Source organism: Labeo rohita, unplaced genomic scaffold (genome assembly GCF_022985175.1).
Source record: "Labeo rohita strain BAU-BD-2019 unplaced genomic scaffold, IGBB_LRoh.1.0 scaffold_571, whole genome shotgun sequence".
In the NCBI taxonomy this organism is placed as follows: Eukaryota; Metazoa; Chordata; class Actinopteri; order Cypriniformes; family Cyprinidae; genus Labeo; species Labeo rohita.
This window is the reverse complement of record NW_026129495.1, coordinates 18,036-39,233: the sequence shown is the minus strand read 5'-3', so window position 1 is coordinate 39,233 and position 21,198 is coordinate 18,036. Positions and strand designations below refer to the sequence as shown.

Below are 21,198 nucleotides of genomic sequence, written 5' to 3'. Positions count from 1 at the left end.
TGTAATGAAAGAACTTACACCTTAGTCTCTTCTTTGTGAATTTCATTGAGTTTGTGGAGGGGAAAACTATATTTTTTTAAGTTTAAATTAAGTTTCTTTTCATTTGTTACCTAACTGTTTTATAACACTGTTTACATAAGTGTATTTAGAGAGGTTTGTATTTTTAGTTTGCACCATGAGAAATGGCCAGTGTTTTTCACCTGTTCAAAGTGGCTTTCCCAAACCTCTGAAGTTCCTGATTGGTCACAGTAAAAATTTAATTTTGTATATAAATTAAACATGAGCCTCGGTTTTGTTGTAGGGTTTTCTCTGAACACAGGAAGGATGAAGCTTTTGATCTTGGCTGCGCTGTTCGGACTGAGCTTTGCTCAGTTTGACGCAAACACCAAATACGGAAGAACTGCCATCGTCCACCTGTTTGAGTGGCGCTGGGCCGATATTGCAGCAGAGTGTGAACGCTACCTTGGACCAAATGGCTTTGGTGGAGTTCAGGTATTTATAAACACATTATTATAGTTAAGCCTGCAAGGTGTTCATTTGCAGTTAATAATTGATTGTGCTTTATGAGAACAAAATGTTTAATAGTAATACCAAACTATTGATTTTCCATTTCAGATCTCTCCTCCAAGTGAAAGCATTATTGTCACAAACCCCTGGCACCCTTGGTGGCAGAGATATCAGCCAATTGGTTACAATCTGTGTTCCAGATCAGGAAATGAAAATGAGCTGAGAGACATGATCACTAGATGCAACAATGTTGGGGTAAATATAAATGACAAACAGAGTATAACTAGTAAATTGCTTTATGTTTCCTGTGTAAAATTCATAGACTTCTGTTTGTTTTGTAGGTGAACATCTATGTTGATGCAGTCATCAACCACATGTGTGGAGCAGGTGGTGGATCAGGTACCCACTCAAGCTGTGGTTCATATTTCGATGCCAACAGCAAGGACTTCCCCACAGTTCCTTACTCCTACTTGGACTTCAATGATGGCAAATGCAGCACTGGCAGTGGAAACATTGAGAACTACGGGGATATCTATCAAGTATGAGATGATATTATGTCAAAGTGTTCATTTCAACCATTTATTTATTTTGGACTCTTATTGTTTTCGTATTACAAATCTGAGCACTGTAATGATGGCAGGTGAGAAACTGTCGTCTGGTTGGTCTTCTGGACTTGGCTTTGGAGAAGGACTATGTGCGTGGTAAGGTGGCCGACTACATGAACAAGCTGATCGACATGGGAGTGGCTGGATTCAGAGTAGACGCCTGCAAGCACATGTGGCCCGGTGATCTTTCTGCTGTCTACAGCCGTCTCCATAACCTGAACACACAGTAGTTCCCATCTGGTGCCAGACCTTTTATCTTCCAAGAGGTATTTCTAGTTATTTCCAAAATATATATATAAAGGTGGAAAAGTATGTATTAGTGTCTAATTAGGTATGTTTTAGGTTATTGATCTCGGTGGGGAGCCTATTACATCAGGCGAATACACTGGAATTGGAAGAGTGACTGAGTTCAAGTATGGTGCCAAGCTGGGCAATGTCATCCGCAAATGGAATGGAGAAAAACTTGCCTACGTCAAGTAAGTAAAGTTTGGGATTTGCATTACTATTCATTATACAATGGTTATTTGATCATTGAATTTGACTGGTCAAACAGCATTCCAAGACTGCTGATGTACAATCTAGCAGCATTGGGAATTTTCACTGTTTGTATTGCCTCACTTGTCTGTGTTTGCATGTTCCAGATAAACTGTTAAACTATGTTTTAGTAGTTACAATGCTACGCCATTGTCAGGTGGTGTCAAGCAAATGTGTGAGTTATTCACTGAGTCATTCATTTAACTCATGTATTCAAAACACGTATTCATTCAAGAATAAACAGGTGACTCTTTTTATGAGGGAGCAATTGAATCATTCACTCAGGTGAACTGTTTCAAAATACAAATTTTTTCAGAAACAAGTGACAGTTTAATGATTAAGGATTTGAATTATTCACTCACCCCAATTGTTCAAATCACTCATCTTGGAATGAAACTGTGATTGTTTTTATGAATAATTCACTTGATTCATTTGAAACACTGATTTTTTCAGAAATGAAACAAGTGACTGATTTTAAGTGTGAGCAATTGAATCATACACTCAGCCGTTTTGTTTAAAACACTGATTTGTTTAGAGATGCAACAAGTGACTGATTTTAAGTGTGAGCAATTGAATCATTCATTCAGCTGATTCCTTTGAAACACTGATTCGGTCAGAGATGAAACGACTGACTGATTTTATGCGTAAACAATTTAATCATTCACTCAGCCTATTCTTTCAAAACACTGATTCATTCAGGATCGATATGAGGGACAGTTTTTATGAGTGAGAAACTGAATAATTTACCCTACTCGATTCATTCAGTTCACTAACTCATGCAGGAATGATGCACCACTGCTGTTGCCCAGAGACACACAACAGTTGTACAGTAATTGGAAATATTTACAATAGTGTGACAAAAATAAGTAAAGTGAAGAAAAAGTTGTTACTCCATGTTAAGTTCTGAACAATAAAACAGAACAAGAATAGTTGATGTTAAGTGTAATACTGCATAAATATGTGAACCTTATTGTTCATTTAAACATTTTCCAAGGGTATTAGCTTTGTTTTGTCACCTGGTTGTATTTATTGTTTCTTGCAACCTAAAATTGACAGATGAACTGCTTTTTGTTTCAGGAACTGGGGTGAGGGTTGGGGCTTTATGCCTTCTGATAAAGCTCTGGTGTTTACTGACAACCACAATAACCAGAGAGGACATGGTGCCGGAGGTGCATCTATTGTGACTTTCTGGGATTCCAGGTGCAACTTCATCTTATTTTCATTTACAAAACTGCATTTGCTTGGTAATTGAAAACATAACAGTTCCTTTAATCTTTATTTATCTTTGCATGTATTTATCTCTTTGTAGGCTTTACAAAATGGCTGTAGCCTTTATGTTGGCCCACCCATATGGATTTACCCGAGTAATGTCCAGCTACAGGTGGGACCGCAACATTGTGAATGGACAGGTAGATGATCAAGTTTAGTCAAGTGAGAAAACAAATATTAATCAGGTTTAAAGTTTTTTTCTTAATAACCGCTCACTTTTTTATTACTCAGGACCAAAATGACTGGCAGGGACCCCCCAGCAATAGTGATGGATCCACCAAACCAGTTCCCATTAACCCTGACTCTACCTGTGGAGATGGCTGGGTTTGTGAGCACAGATGGCGTCAGATCAAGTGAGTTCTATCCAACAGTTTCATTGCAAAAACGCCTTGCACTTGTAAGCATCCATTTTAGGGTAATTTTATTCAGCGTTCAGCCAAGATGCATTAAATTTATTAAAAGTGAAAGAGAAGATATTGATGTTTCATAAGACTTCTATTTAAAAATACAAATCTTTTCAATTTAAAATACAAATATTTGAAATTAACCTTCGTTATCATAGTTATTAATGTGAAAATATATAAAAGTAGCAAACATTCATTTTACATGAGAAGAATGTTTCATAATATTACTGTTTTTACTGTATTTTCAATCAAATAAAGCAGCATTAATGCATAAGAGAAATTTGACCCCAAGTTTTTGTACAATAATGTACCTGAGAATGTCTAACCGTTATAGAGACGTACAATAAAAACAAACTTTACTCCACAGAAACATGGTGGCCTTCCGTAATGTTGTAAATGGACAGGCATTCTCTAACTGGTGGGACAATGGAAACAACCAAATCTCTTTCAGCCGTGGCAGCAAAGGGTTCCTTGTCATTAACAACGATGACTGGTAAGAATTGGTTCTTTTTCAAAAAGGTACAATATGAGAAAGGATTTTTGTTTGCATTTCTATTGAGATATATACTGCTATTAAAACAAGCTATACTAGTGGGTGCTGTGTATATAGCTACAGTTATCAACACTGCTATCAACAGTATATAATTTATAACATTCACTTGTGCTTTAGGGAGCTGAACGAGACCCTCACCACTGGCCTGCCAGCAGGCACCTACTGTGATGTGATCTCTGGTCAGAAGGAAAGTGGCAGATGTACTGGCAAACAGGTGGTGGTTGGAGGAGATGGACGTGCTAGCATCAGAATCAGCAACCAGGAGGAGGACCCATTCATTGCCATTCATGCCGACTCTAAGCTTTAATTAATGTTGTCATTCATGCTGACTCTTAGATTTAATTATTATTATTTAAATAAACAAACAGTATAAAAGTTATAACTACTGTCCTTTTTACACGGTTTCATCCTGTTGGCTTCAGTTACAAAAGTGCATTTCCCGTTTAATTTTAGAGTTAGAGTATTATTCATCATTAAGAACTATAATATAATTGCAACTATAATATATTTTAGATTCACTGTGTAAAATTCCAAATTCCGTTCACCCATACTTTGAGAGCAGTACAATGATACATGTAAATATTAAACATAAATAAAGATGTGTAAGTATAATAATTGTATCTCAAGTTAATCTTAAGCAAAATAGTGTACACCTCCTAAACAAGGAGGATCTGTAACTGGGCAAGCATGATATAGCACGAATAGTTGGAAATCACCTTTGCGTTTTAAAGGTGCTATTTTCAATGAATGTCCTTGAAAAGTCTTCCAAGAAGACCATTTCTGTGCCATTTTCCAAGCCAGTAAGTCCACTCTGTCATACATTTTTAGGTCCTCCATCCTATTCCTGCAGCACTCCACACATTATAAAGAATGGGAACGTGGCGTCAACAAGGCAATGCATTCTGGGACTTTAGGACACTGACACTACAGTAGAGACTGGGTTGTAGTGGAGGTAGATGATAAAATTTATATTATACAGTTAAAAAAATTAGAATGGAGAACTCTTACTGTAACACACTGCCATATCTGCTCTCCTGACTGAAGTGGAAACAGATCTGAAATGAAGCGCAATTTCTGCTGTTCAGCTTGAAATAACACAGTGACACAATGGTGAAAGAACAGCTCAATGGGTCATACTGTTATTTATCTCTTAATGCAGTGTTTCTCAACGCTGGTCCAGGGCACTACCCAACATGGCACATTTTGTCTCCCTAATCAAACACACCTGATTCAACTCATGAGCTCATTACAAGCAACTCCAGGAGCTGAAATGGATGTGTCAGATAAGGGAGACATACAAAATGTGCAGTGTTGAGGGACGCCCAGGACCAGGGTTGAGAAACACTGCCTTAATCCTCTGGGGTCTGAGGGTGTTTTGGGGCCCTGGAGAAGTTTTGACATACCCTGACATTTGTGCTTTTTTCAGTATCTTAAAAACATATTGATGGCTAAGGTCTGATTACACTGTAATCAGCACAAACTGGGCTACAATAATATGTAAGCAACATGAATGTACATGTTTGTGTTTTTGAGAAAACAACGTTTTTGCGTGGTTAGTGAAAAACTAAATTAAACTCTCTGAAATAAGGCTATAAAACATTCATAGCATTCGTGCACAAGACTTTTGAGAACTGGCTGTGTTAGGCTAGAGTTTTTTTTCTACAAAATGATGTGAAAATCATCTAGTTTAGTCATTCACAAAATACTTATTTAAATTTTCTAAGATGTGTTTTGTGATCGAAAGGGAATATGCGAGGGAGTGACAATGGCCATGAATATTTAGTGATTCACACCTGAGAGACAAAAGGCCCTCCCCTAATGGCCCATCAATGAGACTCTGACTGTCAGGTAAGAAACAATGTGAGAAGATTCAAAGAATGGGGTTTTAGATTATCTGTATTTTATTTACAACACAGTAACATCAAAACATACATAATAAACGTCAAGACACATTATGTTGTGTAATTCCTGAAAACTGTTTTCTGAATTCTGTTCAACTAGTGAAACAAGTAAATCATACCTGATATTTAAGTGCTTGCAAAACTCATCATCAGTAGTCAAGGAACTTGTTTTACCATAGAATAACAGTGTAGTTGAAGATCTGATGTTGGTACAGTGCTCTCAGAGGAAAACAGTTTGCAGGATTCATCTGTTGTGCAGGTATCAGATCACAAACAACTAAAACAAACAAACAAACAAAAAACATCTGTGAGCATGTTAATATCAGGAGCAATTTAAAGCATCCTTGCTAAATAAAAGGATTAGTTCTATAATTTCTATCCCGAAAAATATTCATATAGGTATCTGGTCACTAAAATAATATAATAATAAATCAGTGAGCATGTTGATAGGCCAGGAGCAACTATATTGTTACATTAGCAATCATCAATATTGCCCATGTGATTTTATTGCTATCATATGCACACATGCTTTGTATTTATTATTATACAGTACAAAAACATCTGAGAAACTAAATTATTATTAAGCACATTACAAACACATTTGAGCAGATATTTGCAGACAGAGTATTTAGATTGGTCTAAGCATTCTTAGACATTACTTTTATATTGTCTAAACATTAGCCCTACTTTTATGCTGTATTGTTTATGAAACATAAAACATTTCTGACGCCTTACAGATGCATTGAAAGGTTGCCTATCATATTTCAAAATGTTGTACTCGATTTCACACATTTTAGTCAGGAATTATTTGGAAAGGTCCAACTAGTAAATGCATTCAAGTTTATATCTCAACAACACGTTTTCTAATGCCAATAAGAAACATTACTTACACTGTATAAGAGTTCTCCTCAGCTGCCTGTAGCTGTTCTGTTTGTGAGATAAACAAGCTTAGCCTGTTCCTCTCAGCGCGTCATCTTCTGGGGTAAATACAAGGCGGCTTATTCTTCTCAGCACCTTCTTCCAAAAACATCTCAGGTTACGTATGTAACCCTGGTTCCCTGAGAAGGGAACGAGACACTGCGTCCTCTAGGGGTCGCTATGGGGAACGCCATCTCCGTGACCCGTGTCTGAAACCTACATACAAAAACATCAACAGAGTTGGCCGGCGAAAGCTTATGACGTCACTTCCGGCGCGACTCATTGCTGCCAGTGTGTCAGTACCGGTGCGACTACAGTATGAAAGGATGCCGGTAGAACATAACATTCGCTTCTTCATCTGAAGCTTACATCCGAAGCATGGCGATGAGACTAGAGGACGCAGTGTCTTGTTCCCTTCTCAGGGAACCAGGGTTACATATGTAACCTGAGTCGTTCCCTTTTGAGGAACTCAAACTGCGTCCTCTAGGGGTCGCTATGGGGAACGGTTATACCCACACTGCCATGCTGAAGGGAGTGGCTGTCATCATAGAGGCGAGCACTAAGTACCAACTCCCTAAGCTTTAAGGGAGTTGCCCCTGAGAGGTAGTGACGGCTGTCAGTGACATTATCCCCTACGGCCAGAGCCTGGGCTGCATACCCCAGACTTACCTGAAAGGGGTCAGAAACACTGGACCCGGGGTAGCTTGGAAACAGAAGGTATTTCTTTAAGGGGATACGGCCAAATGCCTAGAAGGGGATACGGCCAAATGCCTAGAATTGCCTAGGTTAACCTGTCACCCAGGGGGCTACCGCAGCTCTGCAAGGTTCCCTCAGGAGCCGTACTACAGAACGCAAGTGGTAACTCCCTGCTCAATGATGCCCAAATAGAGTGGGGCCCAAGGTGACCAGGGACAACCAACTCAAAAAATGGGCATGAGGTTGAGCGTGAATTATCTCAAAGAGCGCGCTGGAACTAGCGCGTGTAATACTGTTCCTTTAGCCTGGCAGATGCTCAAGGAGTGGGACCCAAAGTGGCCGGGGTTCTAACCAGCTCGAGAAAGGGTACGGGCAATGCCGCGTGAATCCCTACCATAAAGGATTTTAGAATGGACGCAGAACTCCGGTGCATTCCATACCATGGCATGGATTTTAGAAAAGTGCCCAAAGGTTCGTGTGTGCACTTACCATATACATGGATTTGAGAAAGTGCCCAAAGGTTCGTGTGGGCCTTACCATAAGAATGGATTTTTAGACGTACCATTGAGAAGCGGTGACATAGGAAGACCCTCAGAATGAGGGGAGCACTGCAGGCATAAAACAAGGCTCCAAGGGGAAGGCAGTAAGGGCGAACCTCAGTTCAAGGTTATAATAGTTTTGGATTTTTCATTAGTTTTAGTTTTTATTTCGTTTTGACTTTTTGTTTTCAAATTCAGTTAGTTTTTATATTTTGAAATTGCTTAGTTTTAGTTTAGTTTTTATTAGTTACAGTGTTAGTTTTAGGGGTTTTTTTTGTTTTTTTTGTCAGGTGCATGAATCAAAATCACTAGAATAAGTAATGTATAATAAAAACTCAATCAAAGATACATTTTGAAACATGTATTCAGAGGACACATGAACACCCATCCTCAAATTGAAATACAACAGCCCACAAGATAACAGCCCTAAGTACAATATTTGTGCAATGCTGCTTCTGAGGTTAGATACACAGTGTGCAGAGTGCAAATTAACATAGCCAACAGACTAAAGACACACATGAACATAAAAACAAACATGCTTGGCAACCAGGAGTCCCAGGGAGCTCAATCTAAGAAATCATGAACAACCTGACAACCTTTGCATTATGAATGAATGAACGAACTATCTTAAAATTCAGCTTTTTGAAATTTTGTGTGTGTGTGTGTGTGTGTAAACAGAAATGTTACCTGGCCTGGCTATCGCTTCTCTTTCGGGGGAGGGCGGGCGAGAAGCTAGCTTGTCCAGGTACTCTTTCAAATGGACTTTCAGATTCGTGGGGTTTTTCCCCTTGAGAAGAGAAGTATTCCACATTTTGTATCACCTGCTTCTACAACAAGGCACTTACTTTTATTTTTGACACTGTCATAATCAAAGAAATCCCAAATAGGACTCTGCTGCTTTCTTCCGACTTTCGCTGCAGCCATCACGCTAGCCGGTGGCGTCGCGGACAGACTATGGACACGTGACGTCACAGACTACATGGTGCCATACGGGTCAAACACCTGGCTTAAAACTGGCAGCGTGAAGTAAATAGATTTTAATTCAACCCAAAAGGCTTATGTATTTACAAAGACGAAAACGAAGGACGTTTTTGCTATAATATTAGTTTGTTTAAGTTCGTTTTGTATACACACAAAACAGTTTCAGTTAGTTTTCGTTTTTTTTTAAACTCTTGTTGTTATTTTTATTTCAGTTAACGAAAATGCTTTTTCAATTCTAGTTTTAGTTTTTTCGTTCGTTTTCGTTAACTATAATAACCTTGCCTCAGTTGCCCGATAGGGCAATGCTCAAAGCAAACCCTCGAGGGGAGGGGAGCATACTATGCCAAGCGGACAGTAGCCGCAGCTAGCTGTCTAATAATACTGCCATGGACCCGATACACTTAACCATAATGAGAGGTTGTAGGCTTCTACTCCCGAGAGACAGGAGAAACACCTGATCCCCCAAGGGGGGGACGAGCTCTCAGAGACCCTTTCCGCAGAGAGGGGAGCATCGTCGCGCCCTGTAAAAGAGGCCTTGGATAAGATCTGATCACGGGGATCAGATATAAAGGGGAGAAATCACCTCTATAAGACTGCATAGAGAGCAGTAACGTCCCCAGCCCTCGGGCTGTGCTGCGGGTATTCTCTTAAGGAGGCATAAGCTATTCTCACCCCAGACAGACCTGTGCTTACTATCTCGATAGAAAGCATTGGCCCCATTCTAGCAAGGCCCACAGAACCTCGAGAACAAGGGCCAGGATTGTAGCCAAAGCTCCTCGGAGCACCCAGAAGAGTTTCCGCAGAAACGCCTCTGACTCATAAGTTGGTGAAACATAGCGTGGTCAAGCCCAGTCCTCGGAGGGGCGACTCACTAGATCACCAGGATGGCATGGGGATAGGTCTGCATAATGAAAACCCTAAAACAGGAAGCCCCTCAGGGCGGGATGCAGAAAGAGGGTCTCAGCCAGGTGGCCTCAGGCCCTAATGTCTATCCAAGGGTGTCCAGGAGCATCCTGCGAGAAAAGACTTCCGAAGAGCTTACCTGGAGGTAGGACCGTAGCCCTAGATGTAGTGCTGTAGTGGGGAACTGAAAGTTTCCCATTTCGATATGCTGAAGGCAGATCCACAGACAAGCAGGCCATAACCATAGTCGAAGACCAGAGGGGGGTGATCGAAGAGGACCTACTAAAGGAAACACACGAGACGGGTCCCAGAAATACAGCATGGTTAGACACATAATAAGAGATCGTACTCACCCACCATGGTTCCCACGCATGACTCCAGTTAGGCCAGGTAGACCTTCTTGTGAAGCTGCCTAGACCACCATAGTGGGTCATCTACTTATAACCCTAACAGGGGAGATAACACCATCTAGGCAGGGGCACAGGGAGACCACTGCATAAAAACCCTACGAAGAGGAGCAATCACAGAGTTAACAAAAGGGGTATTTTAGATAGTCAATGTGCCTAAGAAGGCTACCAGAGGGAACCAGCCGAGATTGACCAGACCACAAAGAATGGGCTGTCTACTTACAACCCAAGCAGGGGAAACAGCACTTACTTGGCTAAGAGCTCAAAGAGACCGCTACTTAGAAACCCTAGGAAGGGGAGCGATCACCGAGCAAGCACCTGGCTATCCTCAGATAGACGGCTCTAGGAAAGGGGTCATGCAACTGCCAAAAACACCAGCAGGCACACGGCAGCAACGCCAGTCTCGCGACCAGCCACAAACCCCCACCACGTTGAGCCAGACGGAGAGGCACCCACCACACAGAGCCACAGCCCACCGACAAGCCACGCAACACTGCAGCACATGCACCGTGCAGCACCTGCAGCCCCACCCGACAGCAGGTGACGGAGACCCATGACCAACCATGGAACCGGCAATCGCATCCGACCATTCGCACAGCCCCAGCCAGCGCATTGCTATCCTCAGACAGTTATGCTTTCCAGGAAGGGACAAGTTAACACACAGCTAGCCTCAGATAGCTGCAGCTAATCACATAATTATGGCAGAACTATAACCATCCTTAGATGGCTATACTAGGGAGGTCCCTTTTTATTTTCTGTCCATACACCCGAGTACTGGCAGAAAATTAACACCGCAACCGCAACACACGACATATGTTCAACCCGCTCGGGAGCTGAACACGCTCCGCCCACGCGCCAGACTCCCCCGGGAATCAGGCGGAACGTAACCGCCGCCGCGAATGCGTTGTTAATGCCCGAGAGGCGAACACACTCATGCAAATTCTAGTATAGAGAAGACTCACCTCCCTTCTTTGCGAATGCATCGTGATGAGCACATCCAGTTCCCTCGCGAGCTGGACGCGCTGCTCCTAACCACACACACGCAGCCCGCGAGCTTCGTGCAAGCGGCTACGAGAGCATGCCAGTCCCTCGCAAGAAATAAGCACTGAATGTGACAAATCGCATTCAACTCCCTTGAGAGCTGGACGCGCAGCTCGCTACGGCACACACAGCCTGCAAGCCCCGTGAAGCGGGTACAAGAACGTGTCTGCATCTCGCAACAAGCAATAAATGCGACGATCTCATCCAACTCCCTCGAGAGCCAATCTTCGCTTAATCCTCACCATACATGCGCAGCCCAAGAGCCGTATGAAAGGTGCGGGTATCAGAGCGTGCTTGCCTCTCGCAAGAAACAAGCAAAGAATAAAATGAGCGCAATAAATTCCCACGGGAGCAAAAAGCGCTTGCTCCTTACCACGCATCGTCACACGCGAGCCGTCCTTAAAACATTTGGTGAGAAAACATGCACTCAATTCGAGCTTTTGGTTACAGACAAAAGGTCAGTGAAGACGAAGAAGAGAATGTTATGTTCTACCGGCATCCTTTTATACTGTAGTCGCACCGGTGGTGACGTCATAAGCTGTCGCCGGCCAACTCTGTTGATGTTTTTGTATGTAGGCTTCAGACACAGGTCACGGAGATGGCGTTCCCCATAGCGACCCCTATAGGACGCAGTTCGAGTTCCTCGAAAGGGAACAAAACTATCCGACATAAACACGTTGCTGCTTTGTTTACGAGTTGATGTGGGCATTCACATGTCGCGCGTCTCTCACATGGATGTTTGTAATATCAATAGCGCGAACAGCGCATGGGCGTGATCTAATTGGAGGTAATGAGCTCAGAAGGGAAACACAGAACATTGCGCTGGTTTCATGCAAATTACTTTAACACAGATTTTTTTTTTGTTAAGACTTACTTCGTTTAAAAGTAGACATTTCAAGCTTTCTATATCTCTCATGTTTGTGTGTCTTGTATTCGCTGAGTTTCAGTTCATTTTAGTGACCCATTTCAACTGGATATTCACAGAGACTTGAAACTACAGAAGCCTGCATATTTGTTTTTGCATATTTATTAAACATATCTTTTCAGGTCTTGTTCCTGGTTGCTGATTCTGAAATAAGCACATCCATCACCTCCAACCTCAACCTACCAGACCAGTGTTTAGGGTCCCATTCTGCTCTCTAGAGCAACAAAGTGGTTATATGCTGGTGACAACAGTGATCACACATTAATGGATTTCCAAACAATAGTTTGGGAGGAACTTTTCATCATAATCAACACTGTGCTGAAGAGCTATGTACTCATCCCACCACAGCACAGCTTTCTTACCTAGAACTGTATCACCAAACAAAATAACCATCACATCAAGTTTGCAGATAGCAATACACTTGTAGGGCTCATATGCGGGAAAATAAAAATAGAAAAATAAAATAAAAATTAAAAAAAAAATTATATATATATATATATATATATATATATATAGACAGGTGTGACCACTTGAGACCTGGTGCAAGTACACCAGTCTCCCATATCCAATATAGAAGCAAAGCACACCTTAAACAAAGTTTTCTAAGGGAGTTTGGGAGAGCTGGCCTGCAAACCTATAACCTCTGATGAAGCCTCTGCAGATTCAAAGTGTTTCAACGTGTTTTGACAAACGGCATCAGTGACCTGTCATATGACATGTTCACTTCAAATACTTCAGAGAAATGGGCAGCCATACAAGTGTTAGGGTGAGGTTAGTGCATTTTATGCATTTATGTATTGATTTATTGTTTTATATTATTATTATATTCTTTTGTCTGTTTATTTATTTAAAATTTCAAGTAAGTAAATGTGTAAAGTACAAATTAGTATTAGAAGTACGTTATCATAACATTTACAATTTATACAGCAATCAAGAAAAGTACAACTACTGTATAATTTCAATGTTTTGCTTTGCTTGGTTTTCATTTATTTCAGTATGTTACTTATATTTTAAGTAATAAGGATTCATTTATTATATCATACACTGGTTTCTTTAAACAGGTATTGTAGTTGTTAATTACATAATAAAAAATGTCAGATTCACATATCTAGATGAAATGACGGTTTATGTAGTAAGCAAAGTAAGTTTTTTTGGTTAGGTTTGGTTATTTCTTTTCTCACATGACATTAGTGATTGTTGCAAAAACTTCCTCATTATGTAACATGTGATTCAATGGTGTTTATTCACCTGTTCTGTTTTTTTTTTTTTTTCATTAAGTTCAGTCAGTTTTATTTATGTAACACCTTATACAATACAAGTTCAAAGCATCTTTACAGTAAAAGCATGTGTAAGCATTTGAGTTTTGTAATGAAAGAACTTACAGCTTATAGTCTCTTCTTTGTGATGTCAGTGAGTTTGTGGAGGGGAAAACAACATTTTTTAAGTTGAAATTAAGTTTCTTTTAATTTGTTACCTAACTGTTTTACAACACTGTTTACATAAGTGTATTTAGAGAGGTTTGTATTTTTAGTTTGCACCATGGGAAATGGCCAGTGTTTTTCACCTGTTCAAAGTGGCTTTTCCAAACCTCTGAAGTTCCTGATTGGTCACAGTAAAAATGTCATTTTGTATATAAATGAAACATGAGCCTCGGTTTTGTTGTAGGGTTTTCTCTGAACACGGGAAGGATGAAGCTTTTGATCTTGGCTGCGCTGTTCGGACTGAGCTTTGCTCAGTTTGACCCAAACACCAAATACGGAAGGACTGCCATCGTCCACCTGTTTGAGTGGCGCTGGGCCGATATCGCAGCAGAGTGTGAACGCTACCTCGGACCAAATGGCTTTGGTGGAGTTCAGGTATTTATAAACACATTATTATATTTAAGCCTGCAAGGAGTTCATTTGCAGTTAATAATTGATTGGGCTTTATGAGAACAAAATATTTTATAGTAATAACAAACTCTTGATTTCTCATTTCAGATCTCTCCTCCAAGTGAAAGCATCATTGTCACAAACCCCTGGCACCCTTGGTGGCAGAGATATCAGCCAATTGGTTACAATCTGTGTTCCAGATCAGGAAATGAAAATGAGCTGAGAGACATGATCACTAGATGCAATAATGTTGGGGTAAATTTAAATGACAACAGAGTATAACTAGCAAATTGCTTTATGTTTCCTGTGTAAAATTCATAGACCTCCGTTTGTTTTGTAGGTGAACATCTATGTTGATGCAGTCATCAACCACATGTGTGGAGCAGGTGGTGGATCCGGTACCCACTCAAGCTGTGGTTCATATTTCGATGCCAACAGCAAGGACTTCCCCACAGTTCCTTACTCCTACTTGGACTTCAATGATGGCAAATGTAGCACTGGCAGTGGAAACATTGAGAACTACGGGGATATCTATCAAGTATGAGATGATATCTTGTCAAAGTGTTAATTTTAACCATTGATTTATTGTGCAGTGTTGACTCTTGTTGTTTTTGTATTACAAATCTGATCACTGTAATGATGGCAGGTGAGAAACTGTCGTCTGGTTGGTCTTCTGGACTTGGCTTTGGAGAAGGACTATGTGCGTGGTAAGGTGGCCGACTACATGAACAAGCTGATCGACATGGGAGTGGCTGGATTCAGAGTGGACGCCTGCAAGCACATGTGGCCCGGTGATCTTTCTGCTGTCTACAGCCGTCTCCATAACCTGAACACACAGTGGTTCCCATCTGGTGCCAGACCTTTTATCTTCCAAGAGGTATTTCTAGTAATTTCCAAAAATATATATATAAAGGTGGCAAAGTATGTATTAGTGTCTAATTAGGTATGTTTTAGGTTATTGATCTCGGTGGGGAGCCTATTACATCAGGCGAATACACTGGAATTGGAAGAGTGACTGAGTTCAAGTATGGTGCCAAGCTGGGCAATGTCATCCGCAAATGGAATGGAGAAAAACTTGCCTACGTCAAGTAAGTAAAGTTTGGGATTTGCATTACTATTCATTATACAACTGTTATTTGATCATTGAATTTGATTGGTCAAACAGCGTTCCAAGACTGCTGATGCACAGTCCAGCAGCATTCGAAATTTTCACTGTTTGTATTGCCTCACTTGTCTGTGTTTGCACGTTCCAGATAAACTGTTAAACTATGTTTTAGTAGTTACAATGCTACGCCACTGTTAGGTGGTGTCAAGCAAATGTGTGAGTTATTCACTGAGTCATTCATTTAACTCATGTATTCCAAACACGTATTCATTCAAGAATAAACAGGTGACTCTTTTTATGAGAGAGCAATTGAATCATTCACTCAGGTGAACTGTTTCAAAACACAAATTTGTTCAGAAACAAGTGACAGTTTAATGATTAAGGATTTTAATTATTCACTCACCCCAACTGTTCAAATCACTCATCTTGGAATGAAACAAGTTTTTATGAATAATTCACTTGATTCATTTGAAACACTGATTTTTTCAGAAATGAAACAAGTGACTGATTTTAAGTGTGAGCAATTGAATCATTCATTCAGCTGATTCCTTTGAAACACTGATTTGGTCAGAGATGAAACGACTGACTGATTTTATGCGTAAACAATTTAATCATTCACTCAGCCTATTCTTTCAAAACACTGATTCATTCAGGAACTAAACAAGTGACTGTTTTTAAAAGTGACCAACTGAATCATTCTCAGCCAGTTCGTTCAAAACTCTGATTCATACAGGATCGATATGAGGGACAGTTTTTATGAGTGAGAAATTGAATAATTTACCCTACTCGATTCATTCAGCTCACTAACTCATGCAGGAATGATGCACCACTGCTGTTTCCCAGAGACACACAACAGTTGTACAGTAATTGGAAATATTTACAATAGTGTGACAAAAATAAGTAAAGTGAAGAAAAAGTTGTTACTCCATGTTAAGTTCTGAACAATAAAACAGAATAAGAATAGTTGATATTAAGTGTAATACTGCATAAATATGTGAACCTTATTGTTCATTTAAACATTTTCCAAGGGTATTAGCTCTGTTTTGTCACCTAGTTGTATTTATTGTAAACTGCTTTTTGTTTCAGGAACTGGGGTGAGGGTTGGGGCTTTATGCCTTCTGATAAAGCTCTGGTGTTTACTGACAACCACGATAACCAGAGAGGACATGGTGCGGGAGGTGCATCTATTGTGACTTTCTGGGATTCCAGGTGCAACTTCATCTTATTTTCATTTACAAAACTGCATTTGCTTGGCAATTGAAAACATAACAGTTCCTTTAATCTTTATTTATCTTTGTATTTATTTATCTCTTTGTAGGCTTTACAAAATGGCTGTAGCCTTTATGTTGGCCCACCCATATGGATTTACCCGAGTAATGTCCAGCTACAGGTGGGACCGCAACATTGTGAATGGACAGGTAGATGATCAAGCTTAGTCAAGTGAGAAAACATATATTAATCAGGTCTAAATTTTTTTTCTTAATAACTGCTCACTTTTTTATTATTCAGGACCAAAATGACTGGCAGGGACCCCCAAGCAATAGTGATGGATCCACCAAACCAGTTCCCATTAACCCTGACTCTACCTGTGGAGATGGCTGGGTTTGTGAGCACAGATGGCGTCAGATCAAGTGAGTTCTATCCAACAGTTTCATTGCAAAAACGCCTTGCACTTGTAAGCATCCATTTTAGGGTAATTTTATTCAGCATTCAGCCAAGATGCATTAAATTTATTAAAAGTGAAAGCGAAAATATTGATGTTTCATAAGACTTCTATTTAAAAATACAAATCTTTTCAATTTAAAATACAAATATTTAAAGTTAGCCTTCGTTATCATAGTTATTCATGTGAAAATATATAAAAGTAGCAAACATTCATTTTACATGATAAGAATGTTTCACAATATTACTGTTTTTACTGTATTTTCAATCAAATAAAAGCAGCATTAATGCATAAGAGAAATTTGACCCCAAGCTTTTGCACAGTAATGTACCTGTGAATTTCTAACCATTATAGAGACGTACAATAAAAACAAATTTTACTCCACAGAAACATGGTGGCCTTCCGTAATGTTGTAAATGGACAGGCATTCTCTAACTGGTGGGACAATGGAAGCAACCAAATCTCTTTCAGCCGTGGCAGCAAAGGGTTCCTTGTCATTAACAACGATGACTGGTAAGAATTGGTTCTTTTAAAAAGGTACAATATGAGAAAGGTTTTTTGTTTGCATTTCTATTTAGATATATACTGCTATTAAAACAAGCTATACTAGCGGGTGCTGTGTATATCGCTACAGTTATCAACACTGTTATCAACAGTACATAATTTATAACATTCACTTGTGCTTTAGGGAGCTGAACGAGACCCTCACCACTGGCCTGCCAGCAGGCACCTACTGTGATGTGATCTCTGGTCAGAAGGAAAGTGGCAGATGTACTGGCAAACAGGTGGTGGTTGGAGGAGATGGACGTGCTAGCATCAGAATCAGCAACCAGGAAGAGGACCCATTCATTGCCATTCATGCCGACTCTAAGCTTTAATTAATGTTGCCATTCATGCTGACTAGATTTAATTATTGTTATTTAAATAAACAAACAGTATAAAAGTTATAACTACTGTCATTTTTACACGGTTTCATCCTGTTGGCTTCAGTTACAAAAAGTGCATTTCCAGTTTATTTTTAGATTTAGAGTATTATTCATCATTAAGAACTCTAATATAATTGCAACTATAATATATTTTAGATTCACTGTGTAAAATTCCAAATTCTATTAACCCATACATTGAGAGCAGTACAATGATACATGTAAATATTAAACATAAATAAAGATGTAAAGTATAATAATTGTATCTCACGCATCAGTACAAATACTTGTTGTGGTACTCTGAACACAGCATACTTCTTTTCATTTATATTTGAGTATTCTGATTTTAACAACATTTCATTGTTATTTTATTATTATTATTATTATTATTGGAAACACTTCACAATATGGTTGTATTAGTTAGCGTTAGTTACTGTATTAGTTAACATGAACTAAAAATGAACAATGCATCTGTTCAACATTACTTAATCTTTGTTCATGTTAACTTATGTACATATTAATGAATTAGTTAATGCATTAGTTACCATAAACTAACAATGAACAACACCACTGTTAAGGATTATTTTTTGTTAATGTCAGCTTACACATTTACTAATGCATCTCTTTACATTCACAGCTTAATTAGTTCCACTATATGTCCACACATGTAGCAGAATGACAAAAAAGACTTGACTTGAGTTGACTTGAACTATGTCTGTAAATAGCTTTATTTATTGCAACGCTAATTCATACTGCATATATACACAAAGTTTATTATGTAGCAGGTAACACACACAAAGGATGAACAATACTAACTCGCATCTGGCCACTGATTTGGGCTACTGGTAAATTCTATAGGTAAACCTTCTGAACATCAACAGTTATGTCACTCATATTGGTAGACTGGCATGACTTACCTCTAGCAAAGTATTTATTAAAGGAATTTGTGAACTTTTTTGTTAAACGTACACTAGTCCAACATTAACTAAAATTTTACTAACATTTGAAGACTGTTTATTAACATGACTTACCATTAACAAAGTTTTTACTAAGGGAATGTCTGAACCTTATTGTAAAATGATGTGTTACTAACATTTGTGAGTTAGTTACAAAGCAGTCATTATTATTTTACTGGACCATAAATAAGTGAAAGCTATTCACACCTCACTTACATTTTCAGGAAGCTTACTACATATTACATATTACATTATTACACAGCAGTGGTATAAATTATCAATTTAATCTTAAGCAAAATAGTGTACTCCTCCTAAACAAGGAGGATCTGTAACTGAGCAAGCATGATATAGCACAAATAGTTGGTAATCACCGTTTTAAAGGTGCTATTTTCAATGAATGTCCTTGAAAAATCTTCCAAGAAGACCATTTCTGTGCCATTTTCCAAGCCAGTAAGTCCACTCTATCAGACATTTTTAGGTCCTCCGTCCTATTCCTGCAGCACTCCACACATTATAAAGAATGAGATTGTGACGTCGACAAGGCAATGCATTCTGGGACTTTAGGACACTGACACTACAGTAGAGACTGGGTTGTAGTGGAGGTAGATGATAAAATTTATATTATACAGTTAAAAATTAGAATGGAGAATGCTTACTGTTATGCACTGCCATATCTACTCTCATGACCGAAGTGGAAACAGATCTGAAATGAAGTGCAATTTCTGCTTTTCAGCTTGAAATAACACAATGACACAATGGTGAAAGAACAGATCAATGGGTCATACTGTTATTTATCTCTTAATGCAGTGTTTCTCAACGCTGGTCCAGGGCACTACCCAACATGGCACATTTTGTGTGTCTCCCTAATCAAACACACCTGATTCAACTCATGAGCTCATTACAAGCAACTCCAGGAGCTGAAATGGGTGTGTCAGAAAAGGGAGACATACAAAACGTGCAGTGTTGAGGGACGGCCAGGACCAGGGTTGAGAAACACTGCCTTAACCCTCTGGGGTCTGAGGGTGTTTTGGGGCCCTGGAGAAGTTTTGACATGCCCTGACATTTGTGCTTTTTTTCATTATCTTAAAAATATATTGATGTCTAAAGTCTGATTACACTGTAATCAGCACAAACTGGGCTACAATAATATGTAAGCAACATGAATGTACATGTTTGTGTTTTTGAGAAAACAACGTTTTGGCGTGGTTAGTGAAAAACTAAATTAAACTAAAAGTCACTGAAGTAAGGCCATGAAACACATTCAGAACATTCATGCACAAGACTTTTGAGAACTGAATGTGGCAGGCTAGAGTTTTTTCTACAAAATGATGTGAAAATCATCTAGTTTCGTTCACAAAAAAAAAAAAAATAATAATAATACTTATTGAGTATACTTATTTACATTTTTTTAAGATGTTTTGTGATCGAAAGGGAATAGGCGAGGGAGTGACAATGGTCATGAATATGTAAAAATGTGAGAAGATTCAAAGAATGGGGTTTTAGATTATCTGTATTTTATTTACAACACAGTATCATCAAAACACACATAATAAAGGTTAAAGACACATTATTAAGCACACTGATCTAACCACAGAGATGTGAACAGATGTTGTGTAATTCCTGAAAACTGTTTTCTGAATTCTGTTCAACAAGTGAAACAAGTAAATCATACCTTATATTTAAATGCTTGCAAAACTCATCATCAGTAGTCAAGGAACTTGTTTTACCATAGAATAACAGTGTTGTTGAACATCTGATGTTGGTACAGTGCTCTCAGAGGAAAGCTGTCAGAGTTCTGTGTGCCATTTGGACTGTTTATGTTTGTTTTTCCCATTGTGCCCATATTTGGTTCTTCCTGTCCTCATTTTGTCCTGATTAGTTTATTTACTACACCTGTCTGTGTCTTAATCACCACCCTTTATAAGTCTGCTTGTGATTTGAGTTTGCGTTCGGTCCTTGACGTTATTTGGATGTGTGTGGATTATCGTTCTGTTCCTGCCTGTTCCTACTAAGAGTTATATTAAATTGTTATTTGTATCGTATCTCGTCTCTCGACTCATCTATCCAGCACGTACCGTGACAGAAGGACCGACCCTACAGTTTATCCCCGGCGTTTCCCTGCTTTATTTTTTCCGTTTTTTTTTTCTCAGTGTTTGTTTTTTTGTTTTTCGTTATGGATAACCCTGCTGTCCTCCTCCTTCTCCTGGAGCAGGGGAATCGCTCTCTCGTGGACCACACTAGAGACTTTGTCCACCTCGTACCACTCACACACTTCCCGGACAGCAGCCTTTGCACATTTTACCGTGCAGGACTGAACATCGCCACGAAAGCGCAGCTGTCCGGGGAGGGTCCACGAGAGAGCTTCGCCGACTACATGGAGTGGGTGCTGGTGTCCTGTAGATCTTCGTTGACCGCGGAGGATGACACCAGCCCCACTCAAGACCCAGAGCCCAGCCAACCAGCACCCCGACACGCGGAGTTTGAGCCCGAGCCCACC

The 21,198-nt window shown here is 39.5% G+C and overlaps 1 protein-coding gene and 1 pseudogene across 1 annotated transcript; both read left to right on the top strand.

The window, feature by feature from the left end:
- Positions 1-304: 304 nt before the first annotated feature.
- On the top strand, positions 305-4,194 carry LOC127161183 (alpha-amylase-like; annotated as a pseudogene).
- A 9,642-nt stretch (positions 4,195-13,836) lies between these two features.
- LOC127161182 (alpha-amylase-like) lies at positions 13,837-17,765 on the top strand. The gene is made up of 10 exons (XM_051103823.1): positions 13,837-14,039; positions 14,163-14,309; positions 14,395-14,592; positions 14,701-14,931; positions 15,009-15,142; positions 16,246-16,368; positions 16,478-16,577; positions 16,669-16,790; positions 17,210-17,335; positions 17,511-17,765. Exons 1-10 carry the CDS (start codon positions 13,872-13,874, stop codon positions 17,698-17,700), a joined length of 1,539 nt encoding a protein of 512 aa, XP_050959780.1. The 5' UTR covers positions 13,837-13,871; the 3' UTR covers positions 17,701-17,765.
- The last annotated feature ends 3,433 nt before the right edge of the window (positions 17,766-21,198 follow it).

What these genes read in the sequence shown, in the direction of transcription:
- LOC127161182 (XM_051103823.1), top strand. Translation starts at nt 13,872, where the DNA reads ATGAAGCTTTTGATCTTGGCTGCGCTGTTCGGACTGAGCTTTGCTCAG. An exon ending in CTAGATGCAATAATGTTGGG is followed by an intron (nt 14,310 to 14,394) that starts GTAAATTTAAAT and finishes TTTGTTTTGTAG; the next exon opens with GTGAACATCTATGTTGATGC. An exon ending in CACAGATGGCGTCAGATCAA is followed by an intron (nt 16,791 to 17,209) that starts GTGAGTTCTATC and finishes TTTACTCCACAG; the next exon opens with AAACATGGTGGCCTTCCGTA.